The sequence below is a fragment of the Malaclemys terrapin genome, chromosome 1, assembly GCF_027887155.1.
Source record: "Malaclemys terrapin pileata isolate rMalTer1 chromosome 1, rMalTer1.hap1, whole genome shotgun sequence".
NCBI lineage: Eukaryota > Metazoa > Chordata > Testudines > Emydidae > Malaclemys > Malaclemys terrapin.
The window spans coordinates 170,471,591-170,485,981 of record NC_071505.1 but is presented as its reverse complement, the minus strand read 5'-3'; the positions used below and the strand labels follow the sequence as shown (position 1 = coordinate 170,485,981).

General features: G+C 41.4%; 1 protein-coding gene across 6 annotated transcripts in view; it reads left to right on the top strand.

The window, feature by feature from the left end:
* Positions 1 to 14,391, top strand: part of CADM2 (cell adhesion molecule 2) — a 516,203-nt gene that overhangs the window by 335,812 nt on the left and 166,000 nt on the right. For all 6 annotated transcript variants that reach the window (XM_054046941.1, XM_054046929.1, XM_054046910.1 and 3 more), the window contains one exon: positions 13,360 to 13,512. In XM_054046941.1, the coding sequence (XP_053902916.1) occupies positions 13,473 to 13,512 (40 nt within the window). In that variant the 5' untranslated portion in view covers positions 13,360 to 13,472. The remainder of the gene's footprint in view (positions 1 to 13,359; positions 13,513 to 14,391) is intronic.

The window sequence follows — 14,391 nt, the reverse complement described above, 5'->3', positions numbered from 1 at the left end:
TAGTCAGCACCCACTCCCCTGCCGGTCAAATGCCTCCTCTGCTTGACCCTTATCTCAATCAGCCTATGAGGCAGAAATTGAAAGTCACTCCTTATCCATTATATGTAATGTAATACAATACAACACAATATATAAGTAAATTGCTCTTATAATGTCTCTTCCACCTAACATGTTGTAACGTGGTTTAGAATCCATTTAAAACTAACACAAAAACATTCAGCACTGGAAGAATTCCTCTACCGCAGTGATGGATACTGGATCTTTTACATGCTTATGGTATTCATACTTAAAGGATATATCCTTCAAAAGTAATAGACTGGAGACTTTCATGAATATATGATGATCTCTTAGTGATTCAGAGCTACAGTGGGTAAGAACAACAGCTATTTCTTTACTAGTATAAGTGTGTGTTGTAATATATAGAATAAATAAACATAGTCTGAAGTTATGTAGCTTAAACCTGTATATATCTTATATATCTTCCCCCCTCCCCAAGGATCTCTTTATTCTTCTGCTTACTAGTACTTTGTATTTGAATTCTGCAAAAAATCAATATTTTTTTTTCAAAAACGTAACCCCCTCCAAACAGTTGCCTGAATTGATTAACATTTTAAAAAGTTGAAAAACATAGAATAAATTTAAATTCTTTCTCATGGAATCAGCTGTTAAGACATGTCAAAGTCTGTTCAAATTACTCCATCCAGTCCCCTCTTTTAGGCTGGCTCTCCTTCTACACTAATCCTTTAAGGATTTGCCCTGATTTGCTTTTTGAAAATTTCTACAGGCTGTAACTCAGCTACATCAGCACAACACTGTTCTCTGTTAATGGGGATGGGGAGGAATTGGGAGCAGAACAGTTATATTTGCAGATTATTGGTTGTCAAGGTATGGACACATGTAGTACCTCGTGGTTCTGGGGAACCAATGCAGAAAGTGCCATTTCATCTCCAGGCTTAATCCCAGCACTCAGTGCTGCTTTGGAACAGGGCTATGACATTGCTCCTGCTTGCCCTTCCCCTTGCTGCTGCTCTATTGTGCAAGCAGGGGAATAAGTAGGCTCTCATTGCTCTGGTATCAGATTTGCTTGGATCACTGCATGAGGAATACAGTGAGATGCAGGGTTGGAAGCTTTTCAAAATGTCTTTAAATCTACTTCTCTCTTTTTCAATGGCATTTCTTAAAACTACTGCCTCTGACTATATGTTTCCCAGTTTTGAACCCACTTACAAGAATAAGGATGAACACTGGCTCCCTAAGGGGAAATGACAATGCTCACTTTTAATCCCTCCCCTTGTTCTTCCAGTGAAAGAGGGGAGTTGAGGGCTGGTCAGTGCTGTGGGAATCAGACAGGAAGAAGAAGCAGTGCTTCCATGAGTTGTGGCTGAAGATGGGGTCAGGGCTGGCCTTACCATGAGGCCAACTGAGGCGGCCGCCTCAGGTGCCAGACTGTGTGGGAGGGGCGCCACTAGGACCCAGAGTGTAGAAAATTGTGTCTGCTGCTGGTGCATATGTATTCTCTCTGCTCTAGATGCACAGAGATGGTGGAGTGCTGTGCTGGAGGAAGGAGGGCACAAGAAACATAACAAGCAGGCAGGAGAAAAGGTGAGAGGGAATAACCGAAAGCAGCAGGAGCTGCAGGGAGAGAGAGAGAGAGGAGGAGGAGCCTTTTATATATCTCTCTAGCACCCCCAGGAGCCTGGACTGATTAACACCAGCTTCTCAGGGAGCTTCCTGTTTCCTGCTGCTTCCCTGAACCCACTTGAGGAGAACAAGCAGTCAACTGAAGTAGTAGGAGCTAGTTAGGCCCTTAAGACGCTCGTATCCTCCCTCACTCTGACCCTACTACCAGCCTGCTTATTTGTTCCCTTCAATTGAGTGTTGAGAGCCACTATAGCTGGCACTGAACAGCAGTCATGAGTGAAAGAAGAAAACGCCCCATGGGGCAGCATTCAGAAAAAGAAAGAAAGCAAAGGAATCTTTTCTATCTAAGCAGGAAGGAGCTCTCCTAAGATACATAGACACAAATGTTCACAGTGAGTCTTCTGGCCCCAGTGATGATGTGAGTGGTGAGGAGATACCTGATCTTCCAGTTAGTCAGAGTGCAGGTGACCTGGCAGCTACTGCAGCATCCTTATCTCTATCTCAAATGAATGTAACCATGCACATTCCCGAAGAAAAGTGTAGATCAGAGAAGAGTGTGATGTAGGTGCAAGAAACAGCTGCTGCTGAGTTTAGTTCCTTAAGTCTAGATGATCCAGGACTGTGGACCCACTTGAGCAGTAGCCTGAGGGAATTCCTTGTACTGCATGGGCCACAGCAAGTGGAAAAACCTCATGTTCTCCAAAGACAATGAAAATAGAAGTTTCCATCCAACACATTACTGGCATGAAATCCCCAATGGTGACAAAGTGGAGAGGCCATGGCTTATGTACTCAAAACCCCAGAATGCTGCATACTGTTTTTGTTGCACACTCTTCCAGTCTAATGTTCCAGCCACACTGGGTTCTACAGGAACAAAGGACTGGAAAAATCTGGCTAGAAATTTGACATGCCATGAGAAGGCAGCAAATCATAGAGAGCATTCCATAGGTGGAAAGAGCTTGAGATGAGACTAAGGTTAAAGGCCACCATAGATGATCAGCATCACGAGAAGATTGCATCAGAGTCTCTTTACTGGCAAAATGTTCCGAAAAGGCTCATTGCTATTGTGAGAATGCTTGCTACCCAAAACCTAGCACTGTGTGGCACTTCAGATCATCTGTATGTGCCAAACAATGGAAACTTCCTTAAAATGGTGGAGCTGATGGCTGAGGGTACGTCTATACTTACCCGCTGGTTCGGCGGCAAGCAATCGATCTTCTGGGATCGATTTATTGCGTCTTGTCTAGACGTGATAAATCAATCCCGGAAGTGCTCGCCGTCGACACCGGTAATCCTGCTCCGCGAAAGGAGTAGGCGGAGTCGATGGGGGAGCCTGCCTGCCGTGTGTGGACCCACGGTAAGTACCTTTCAGTTCGAACTAAGATACTTTGACTTCAGCTACGTTATTCACGTAGCTGAAGTTGCGTATCTTAGTTCGAACTGGGGGCTTAGTGTGGACCAGCCCTGAGTTTGATGCTGTACTCCAGGAGCATCTAAGAAGAGTCACCACCCAAGAAATGTACACACACCACTACCTTGGAAAAACAATTCAAAATGAGATCATACAGTTACTGGCAACAAAAGTCAAACAGAAGATTGTGGCAGATCTGAAGTCAGCAAGATATTACTCTGTTATTCTGGACTGCACACCTGACATCAGCCATACGAAACAAATTACTTTAATGGTGCATTTTGTAACAACCACAGAACCTAGTGAAAATGTCCCTGCAATGGTGACTGTCAGAGAGAATTTTCTAGAATGTATTGACATTGATGATACTACAGGAGCTGGTATGACAAATGTGCTTCTTAAAAAGCTGGAAGATAAGGAAATTGCGATAGCTGACATGAGAGGTCAGGGCTACGATAATGGTGCCAACATGAGAGGAAAGAACAGAGGAGTGCAGTCATGGATCCAAGAGTTAAACCCTTGAGCTTTTTTTGTCCCATGCAGTTCTCATTCATTGAACTTTGTGATCAGTGATGCAGCATCAGGTTCTAGTGAGGCTGCTGAATTTTTTAATGTAATTCAAAACACCTATGTATTTTTCTCTGCATCAACTTATTGATGGCAAATTTTGAAGCAACATCTGGGAACATCCTCTCTGACATTGAAACCACTGAGTGCCACACGATGGGAAAGTCGAGTGGAGGCGATAAAGCCTATCATACACCAAATTGGGAAGTAGGTGATGCCATAGTTGCCATTATGGAGGATAATGCTATGACAGGAACTGTTCGTGGGAGAAAGGTGGCAGAGGGAAATGGAATCACCAGAAATATAAATAACTTCAAATTTCTGTGTAGCTTAGTGTTGTGTCATGACATACTGTTTGAAATAAATGTTGTAAGCAAGAGACTCCAAGGTGTTGACCTTGATATATCTGGAGCAATGGAACAACAGGACAAAGCAAAGTCATACCTATAGCCTTACCGATCAGACGAGGGATTTCAAAACGTTCTGAAGAGTGCACGGAAGTTGGCAGAGGAACTTCACACTGAAGCTATTTTCCCACCCATTCAAGAATACAAGAGTCACCGAAGAAGAAGATATTTTGATTACGAGGCACGGGATAATTCCATAAGAGACCCCAAACAAAAATTCAAAGTTGAATGCTTTAACCAGGTGCTAGATTGTGCAATACAGTCAATTGAAGAATGTTTCATGCAGCTCAAGGAACACAGCAGTATATTTGGGATGATGTATGATATTCCAAAACTCCTCACTATACCTGAAGAAGACCTTCACCAGCAATGCAGGGCATTAGAGACAGTATTGACACATGACGACATGCGCGATATTGATGCGAGTGATTTAGGTGATGAACTGAAAGCCTTTTCAAGATACATTTCAGCAGGATCAACTCCAAAGACTGTTCTGGAATATATGTGCACAAATAAGATGACCACCTTCTTTCCAAATGCTTGTGTTGCTCTGCGCATACTTCTAACACTTCCTGTAACAGTTGCCAGTGGAGAACGCAGCTTCTCCAAGCTGAAGTTAATAAAAACACATCTATGCTCCACAATGACACAGAAGAGGCTGGTTGACCTTGCAACCATCTCAATAGAGCATGAGCTGGCCCAGACTGTGGACCTTCAGGAAGCAGTTCAAATCTTTGCAACCAAGAAGGCACAGAAAGCACCACTTCGATTATTCAAACAGATAAAAATGCCAGTGTTTACTATGCAGACAACAAAAGTTACATTTGCTGTTCAGGCATTACTTAAAATTTTTGAACAAGGCTTTTTAAGTTGTTAGTTATCCTTTATTGGGATAGGTAGCAGAGCAGTGCCATGAGAGGAGTAGAACAGGAAAAAGGCAGAATTGAGACCATTCAAAGTTTTGGCCCAAGTGAGGGGGCATTGGGGCATCATTTGAGCTCCCCACCTCAGGTGCCAAAATATTGTGGGCCGGCCCTGGAAGTGGGGTGACCCTACCCCATTGTAATCCTTGCCACTGGGTTTCTCTTCACTCATAGAGAAGCTTGAGTGAAGCTGCTTCCCCAATACACCATTTTCTTATAATGATGAGGAGAAGCAGCAGCAAGTGGCTTAGAAATGTGTGAGAGTGGTACTGAATTATGTGCAGCAGCACCAATGTTTGATGTGCAGCTCTCCTATTCGCTCATGGGAAATATGACGTGATAGACGCTCACCCCACCACCAGCAGAACCTCCTTGCTCTGCCTGTAAATGAACAAACCTCGAAATCTATTTACGTTGGTGTCATCATAGATATTATAGAATATCAGGTTTGGAAGGGACCTCAGGAGGTCATCTAGTCTAACCCCCTGCTCAAAGCAGGACCAATCCCCAGACAGATTTTTGTCCCAGAGCCCTAAATGGCCTCCTCAATGATTGAACTCACAACCCTGGGTTTAGCAGGCCGATGCTTAAACCACCGAGCTATCCTTCCCCCTCTCAGTTTGCAATTTATCAGTTTGGATTAGTAAGACCCCAGCAAAGTTCACCAGGCTGTTTATGCCACTAATGCTCCTCATTTAAAAAGAATTATTTTCTAACCTGAACTGTATTATCTTTTGTTTTCTACCAGTACTCTTCGTTTTACTCCTCAGTTACAGGGAAAAGACTTTTTTTCCCTAACTTATCTTAATATTAATACATCTTTGAGAGGGGTGTGGGTGGGTGGGAGAGGGTGTATATATATTGTTACAGTATCTCAAAGTCATTGTAAATACTCTTATCCACTTGTATTCCATAGACAGACCCTCAACAGTATACCCCAGCTGAGGGCCTTCCCATCAAGTAATTCTTCATACAATATGACATCTGACTCTTTGTCATTTTAGGTGGGAATTTGGCAAGCCTCTATTTTGGTTTGTTTGGTTGGTTTAGGTTGAATTGTTTATTAGAATTTTTTAAGTTAAAGAGGCCTCAAATGTCACACATAGTATAACATATGTAGTTTACCAAAGTTTTATAATTCAGTATTATTACTTCCTTTATCCTACCACAGCAACTTCTATAAATACAATCCAGGATAGGATTCATCTTTTTTTACAGTAGTGTTGCGAATGACTCTCTGTCTAACGTATTTCCTCTGTAATCCCCCAGGCTTTTTCCAGCATTACTGCTTTCTAAATAGCAGTCTGCCATTTTGTATCTGAGGATTATCCTTTTTTGCCATTACATTATCTATTGGATCTCATCTGTTTTAATTCTGACCATCTCTAAGCTTGCCAGATCATTCTGTAATTTTAATTTTTGCAGCTGCATATTAGAAAAGCATGATTCCTGGGCTGTTGTGCTATGGCACATGTCCAGTTGCATTAGTGTAATAGATTCCACTGTAATTTCACACTGCAGAAGGAACCAGATGATCAGAATTTGCAACACATTGCTTCATTCTAAGGAATATGATTTTTTTATGTGCACAGTTAAACATATTCCAATTCCAAAAAAAGATCTTCACTCTCAAACGGCTATACGTATTCAGGGTCAGATATTGAGCCTATTGTTCATTTTTTAAAGTGTGGGAGTGTATAAACAAATCCCATAAGGCCATGTGTGTCATCATCAACAACAAAAGTATCTAGGAGTTTGGGATCACATCTCTTCAATACCAGAAGTCAGCAAGTCCAGATTTATTGAGATGTTTTGTAGGGCTGAGAGGTTGACCATTACTGACTGAGGCTATAGACATTCTAGTACTGACGTGCTTCATCACCTGCACTAATCACCATGGTTCCTGAATGATTTGCAATAGAGAGAGAAGGAAAAAAATCCAAGTAGGGTTGGTGAAAAATGTGCATCAGTACAGAGTCTCAGAGGCAAGGAATGTTTACCAACTTGTTCCACAGTCATAAAGTAGCTAAACTGATCCTACTTTCTCTGTGCCAGAGAGAATCAGAAAAGTCACATCCTGAAGAAGTTTTCTGGAGTGTAAATCATGTTGTAAAACTAGATTGCTCCACTGTACCAGAACATATTTTACTGTTAGGAATTATTTTCTTATTTCACAGAGGAAATTACCTTGAAACCTGAACTCACACAAGTAGTAGTCATGGATGCACTGACAGAAATCAGGGCCACCATCTGTGACATTACCCTTTGCTCTCTCTGGGATGGTAAATAAGGGCAGGTCTTCACTACGGGGGGGGAGTCGATTTAAGATATGCAAATTCAGCTACGCGAATAGCGTAGCTGAATTCGACGTATCGGAGCCGACTTACCCCGCTGTGAGGACGGCGGCAAAATCGACCTCCATGGCTCCCCGTCGACGGCGCTTACTCCCACCTCCGCTGGTGGAGTAAGCGCGTTGATTCGGGGATCGATTGTCACGTCCCGACAAGACGCGATAATTCGATCCCCGAGAGATCGATTTCTACCCGCCAATTCAGGCGGGTAGTGTAGACCTAGCCTCAGAGTAGAGAAATTCTGGGGCCCTTGCTAATGAAGACTGTCAACTCATTTTCTACTACATGCTCATCTACTATATACCCTGAAACATGCAATAGCTCACTATTAAAAAAAATCCCATTAAATGCATCCAAATGTCTAATCTCTCTTTTCGAAGCAAGCTAATTAAAAACAGTCCAACATGATTTGTCAAGCTCCAAATATCCTGCATCCCTCTTAGCCCCAATTCAGGCTAGAGCATGGCATAGAGACAATATTGTTGCTCTGGTGGATGACTTACCTCTGGCCAGAGATGAGGAAAGTACTCCAGGTCATCCTGCTGCTCATACTTACTCTACTGTGTTTTACTTCTTCACTAATCGTGAGAACAGTTTCTTGTATTTTAGATATACTAGTACATTTTTCCATGAAAAGGCAACTATAAAATGTATTTTTTTCAAAGAATACATATGTCAGTCTTTAGTTCTGTGAAAAGGCATGAAAGGAATAAACTTCCAAAGCATGGTATTATCTTGGCAAGATTCCACATTAACTTTATTTAGGTAGAAACTGTAGTGCTCTTCTCTAACTGGGCTATAGTCAACTCTTACTATACAGGAAAGATAAATCAAGTTTATGTATTCTTATTTGAAGAGGAGAGGAAAAACGGATATGATTTTAGTTTAGTGTTAGCTCTTTGAATACTGTCATCAACAGACAACAAACCAACTTTCTGCAAAAGAACATTATTATACTGGTGCCATTTGCAGCATTGTTGCTAAGCATTTCCATTATAAATCTTTTTTCCATGGTTTTAGTAAAAATTCACTCCAGGCTGAAACTTGATATGTCAGATCTCAGCTCTTAAGCAGTGGTTGTTTCTACCAGTTTTCAAGAAAATTGATTTAGCTGTTTTTATGTTATATGACAGAGAAAGAAATGATGGTTCTGGTGATGTTTACTATTTCAAGAGCTGCTTTTTTTCAGCTTGTATAATAAAACTGCTTTGCTATTGGCATCTTTCATAGCCCCTTTGTGCTTCAGTGGAATACATAACTGTTCTTTTAAGTGTATGAAATTCTGATTGAATGTTGGCACTTATTTAGGGAAATATCATAATAGGTGCATAAAGTTGACCTAAAGGCACATTTTGCTTATGATACATTAGGCAGTATTGAGGGAATTGAGGGAAAATTATATTAATTTACAACATTAAATATAGTGTATTAAATATTCTCAGCTGTTCTCAGTGGTGGCAGATGACAGAACAAGGAGCAATGGTCTCAAGTTGCAGTGGGTCAGGTCTAGGTTGGATATTAGGAAACACTATTTCACTACGGGGGTGGTGAAGCACTGAAATGGGTTACCTAAGGAGGTGGTGGAATCTCCATCCTTACAGGTTTTTAAGGCCCATCTTGACAAAGTCCTGGCTGGGATGATTTAGTTGGTTTTGGTCCTGCTTTGAGCAGGGGGATGGACTAGATGACCTCCTGAGGTCTCTTCCAACCCTAATATTCTATGATTCAAATAATATCTGGTAAAAAGAGGGCAAAATTCAATCATAGTTTCAGATAATTTGTTTTTAGCACATATGACATTCATCCAAATTATGTAACAGTGTGATAGTTAAACTACTTAGAGCCAGTAGTTCATATGGAAAATAATTTCCCCCATCCCCCAAAAAGGTCAGTAACCTTTGTATAACAGAGTTCTACTCTTGTGTCTGGACTACTTGCATGTGGTTAGAATTGGAATGTTCTGAGAACAGTTCTGAGCTGGCCCCTAAAAGGATGGCATAAGTTGAACTGTTGTGAGGAGAATTGGCCAGAAAAGCCTCAGTCATCATCTTTCTATTTATCTGATGATATGGGAGGAGCTCACATGTTCTGGCTCGGAAGATGCTTATTTATGTGTGGCTGCAGTAGCTTTTCATGAACTTGTTTTCACCGGTTGGTATGTCCAGTATACCTCCGGTACATGGCTTTATTGTTTTATCTTCTGTGGTTTTAATCATGTTTCTTCTTATGTTATGTATATTTCTCCTCCTATTTTCTGGATGGAGTCTCTCATGTGACAGGAATATGTCCATCATGGACAACTACAAGCACTATTTGCAGTGCCTTGGAGCAGTTCATGACACACTCGGATGTGAGATCTGCTCAAAGTTGTCACCTTTAAGTCATCAGGCCCCAAGGAGAATACGTCAGGCTTTGGCTGACCTACCCTGAAGCAACCAATAAATCCAACTTGAAGTCAGTGCAAAAGAGCTGCCTTCAAGGCAGCAGATTCAAAAATATTTTTTGCTGGTAGATGAGGCTCTGTCAGAACTGCTAAGTTTGGTGCAGATCTGCCTTAGTAGGCGCCCAGAGCAGCAATTTAATAGCTTTGCAATGATTTGTGAACATCCAAATTTAGCAACCAAAGAGTCATGATAGAGATTAATTTTCATCAGGGTTTAGATAGAAATAGATTGTGGATCTGAATTCTAACATAGGAGTCAGAGTGGAGCCTCTCCCAAAGAGGAAGTTGCATATTAGTCCATATCAATGACTGTACATCTTGGTTCTCCCGAGTAAATAAACCTAAATGCTCTGGTTATTATAGTTGTCCTATTTGCACTTTGGCTGTCAGAGAGCTGGTAGCCCCAAAACTCAACCAGGCCATAAGGTTTTTGGCTATTCTGAGGTGGATGACTCTCTTTTTTTTTTATTTCCTCTGATGCAAAACAAATTCTGAAACCTCAAAATTTTTCACAAAACAGAATTCTTCCTTTTCAGTCATCCCTACAAATTGTTACACTTACGATGTTGATACCCATTGTATCTGAAGAATGAAGAAGTAGAGTTTATATCATCATTTTAATAGCAAATAATTCCTTAAAATGCTTTGGGAAACCCGATATTCCAAACCACTGTGTGTGCTAATGGATATTTAAAAAAAAAACACCATTTGCGGGGAACTGTGTATTACTAAGCTGGTAGGAAATAGAGTTTGTCTGGCTGTGCTGGAAGGAGGACAGGACACAGTGGATATGGTTTAATTAGGCTGCAACTTTATTTCTAAATGGCTGAGAGTACCTGGCAGATAAAACAGTTCATTGCAGGCAATTCATTATCTATTGTGTATACCCATGGGGTGGGGGTTGCTGTCAGCCTTCCCCCTTTACCCGTCCTGGTCCCCAGTCAACATGCTGCTGGGTTAAAGGGGAGGGGCGGCTCCCTGCCAGGTTAAAGGGGAGGGGGGGCTCCCTGCCATACCAGTCATAGCAGCCCAGACCCCCCCCACACACATTTCCACTCCTTTAAATAATACCTCCTTTAAATCCTTTACCAGTCCATTTTCTCCAATCGCTGTATACCTCCATCATCTGCCCCATGCTTACAAAATTAGTTGCAACATGATAGCTTAACTCCCATTTCATATTCACCCACTGTGGGTAAGGCAGAATCTCCCTCCACCCCCCCCCCCCAGCCCCCCACACCCCTCTCACCTTGGCCAATTTGGTGGTGAGGGAAAACATCCTTCCCAGACCCTAATGAAAGATCTACAAAAAGGAGTAAACAGTGAGGTGTCATTGTTTTCAGATGATACAAAATTACTCAAAATAGTTAAGTTCAAAGCAGACTAAAGAATTAAAAAGAGATTTCACTAAACTGGGTGTCTGGACAACAAAATGGCAGATGAACTTAATGAAGATAAATGCAAAGTAATGCATATTGGAAAACATAATCACAACTGTACACACAAAATTATGATCTAAATTAGCTGTTACCATTCAAGAAAGAGATCTTGGAGTCATTGTGAATAATTCTCTGAAAATATCCACTCAACAGTCAAAAAAAGCTAACAGAATATAAGGAACTATTAGGAAAAGGAGGGATAATAGGACAGAAAATATCATAATGCCACTATATAAATCCATGGTATGACCACACCTTGAATACTGCATGCAGTTCTGGTTGCCCCATCTCAGGAAAGATATATTAGAATTGGAAAAGGTACAGAGAAGGGCAACAAAAATGATTAGGGGTATGGAACAGCTTCCATATGAGGAGAAATTTAAAAAAAACTGGGGTTGTTCAGGTTGGAAAAGAGACGACTAAGGGGCGATATGATAGAAGTCCATAAAATCATGAATGGTGTGGAGAAAATGAATAGGGGAAGTGTTATTTACCCCTTCACATAACACAAGAACCAGGGGATCACCCAATGAAATTAATAGGCAGCAGGTTTCAAACAAACATAAGGAAGTACTTCTTCACAAAATACACAGTCAATCTATTGAACTCATTGCTGGGGGATGTTGTGAAGGCCAAAAGTACAACTGGGTTCAAAAAAGAATTAGGTATTTTCATCGAGGATAAGTCCATCAATGGCTATTAGTCAAGATGGTCAAGGATGCAACCCCATGCTCTGGGTGTCCCTAAATCTCTGACTTCCAGAAGCTGGGAGTGGATAATGGGATGTATCATTTGATAATTGCCCTGTTCTGTTCATTCCCTCTGAAGCTGCTGGCACTGGCCAGTGTCAGAACACAGGATACTGGGATATTGGTCTGACCTAGTTGGGCCATTCTTAAGTTCTTATGTAAAGAGCCAACTACAGTAATACACACTGCAGATCATGAGAAAATCTGGTATTTAACGACTTCCATGGGTGGAAGTGTAGGTGATGCTCAACTGGTCCAGGTATAAGAGGGTTTTTCTTGCACCAGTATAGACCAAAATAGTCTTCCCTCTTTTCTGGTGACTGGGAGAAGAGAGTGATGGGTCTGCTGACCTGGTTTGAGGCAGCTGCAGCAAGTCCCTCTGGTTCTCTAGTCATTAAAGGAGCCACACACCTTTTCCTACAAGCCAGAAAATGGCCCCCACTGCTTAATGTGAGGCATTGTTCAGAATATAAAAGTGTATGGTGCAGGTAATTTCATAATCATGTACATATACCCAAGGGAAGCTTCTCTCAGCCCTCCCCCCTTACCCATCCTGGTCCCCAGCCAACCCACTGTTGGGACCCTATCATCCCCCCTTGAATGAAGGTGAAGGGGGGGCTATAAAGGAGGTGTGGGTTGGCTCCATGCCATACCAGTCATAGGAATCCCAACCCCCTGCCCCCGATTCCACTTCTTTAAAGAGTACCTCCTTTGAATCCTTTACCAATGCAGTTTATCTGATCACCATATCCCTTCCTTATGAAGTTCTCCTAATCTACTAGGTTTGGTGTCTCTTGCTGTCTTGGGGGGAAGGGGAGAGGAGGAGGGATAAGTGACCACTCTCCCCTCCCACATTTAGATCCTCCAGAGGAAAAATAGGGAAGTTCCCTGAAACCCACCGAGTTCATCCCTACAGACATCCATTGCAGCATTGGACAGAAGGGACTCACTTTTATACCTTGCCCCGAAACCTCCATCTGGTGCTAGTCATATTCACCCCTGCTCATTGTGTCACTGTCCTGTCCTGTTTCTGGGAAACAAACGGAAATCATGGGGTGGTATTTTGGATTCATTGTTCTGTTGCATACTTGTGTAGTGGTTCAGATGATTTAATATCATTTGATATAATGCAAGGGACCAAAATGTAGCTGAGACTGGTTACATCACTGAATCCCAATATTAAATATGTAATAATTTCGATGGTCATATTTTGTTTTTCAGCTGATTTTGAGACTATCCAAAAACTGTTGAAATGTTGGAATTCCCTGAAAGGAAAAAATAACACCATAATCTATCTTTAACCTGGTCTATGTCTCCATATAATCAATTTGTAATTAAAAATGTTCATTAGACTGCTGCATTTAAACCTATTGAATAACATACTGTACTGTATTAATGTATCTTTAACATATACATTTTGTTTTCCAGCCCTGAGGGACAACAGAATTGAGCTGGTTCGAGCTTCATGGCATGAACTGAGCATCAGCGTCAGTGATGTGTCTCTGTCAGATGAAGGGCAATACACCTGTTCTTTATTTACTATGCCTGTCAAAACTTCCAAGGCTTTTCTCACTGTTCTGGGTAAGTACAGCCGGCTGAGAATACCAAAGTGAAATGAGTTAAGAGATGAGTTCTAAGATTTCTCAAATCTTGGTAAATATTTCTAGGGTGAATTTTCAGAAAACTTTGCAGCAGACGCATGTAAAACACCCACTCTTGCTTTCTCTAAAGATTGCTTGACTAGAACCATGCTTAGGAATAGCAAGCCCCTTATTATGTGCGATGTGGCAGGACCATGAATTACAGTGCACATCAATAGTACCACATGAGTGCTCCTTAAAATGGACATAACCTCTATATCCCAAGCACCAAAGGGGTTAACAGGGTGCATGTGTTCATCTCCTAACAATGTACTGTATAGGGCAAAGGAGACAAAACTAGAGAGCATGAAATCAAAAAGGGCTTTAGAGACTCATAGTTTTTCCTTAGCTATGCATTTTCTTGGCTCATTCTATTTTCTTTTTTCCTCTACAAAGTGCATATTTTCACTGGGCTTGCTTCTTTTATGCTTCATCCTCTAAATGCTCTGCTGTTTTCCCCAAAGGTTATAGAGAGACACACACACACAAAAAGCAATAGATTCATAGCGATGCCCAAAAATAATGTTTCAGCGCCGAGCTTTATGTGATTCTATCAATGTCAGTAGCCCAATCAGCTGAAATTGCTATAGTTCATTGAAACACACCTGTGTACCTAACAAGTGATACGATTTTAAAGACTGATTTTTTCCCCCCATTTTGTTTTGTTTTGCTTTGCTTTTTATGTATAGAAAAGCAGGCAGTTGAATTTAATAGGACTAATGGAAGATGTTCTCTGTGCTAGTAATATTAAAGTTAATCCATCCAGGGAATTGGTTTTGTGCATAGGATATGAAATATGCCTCTGTGAGTCCCACTGAGT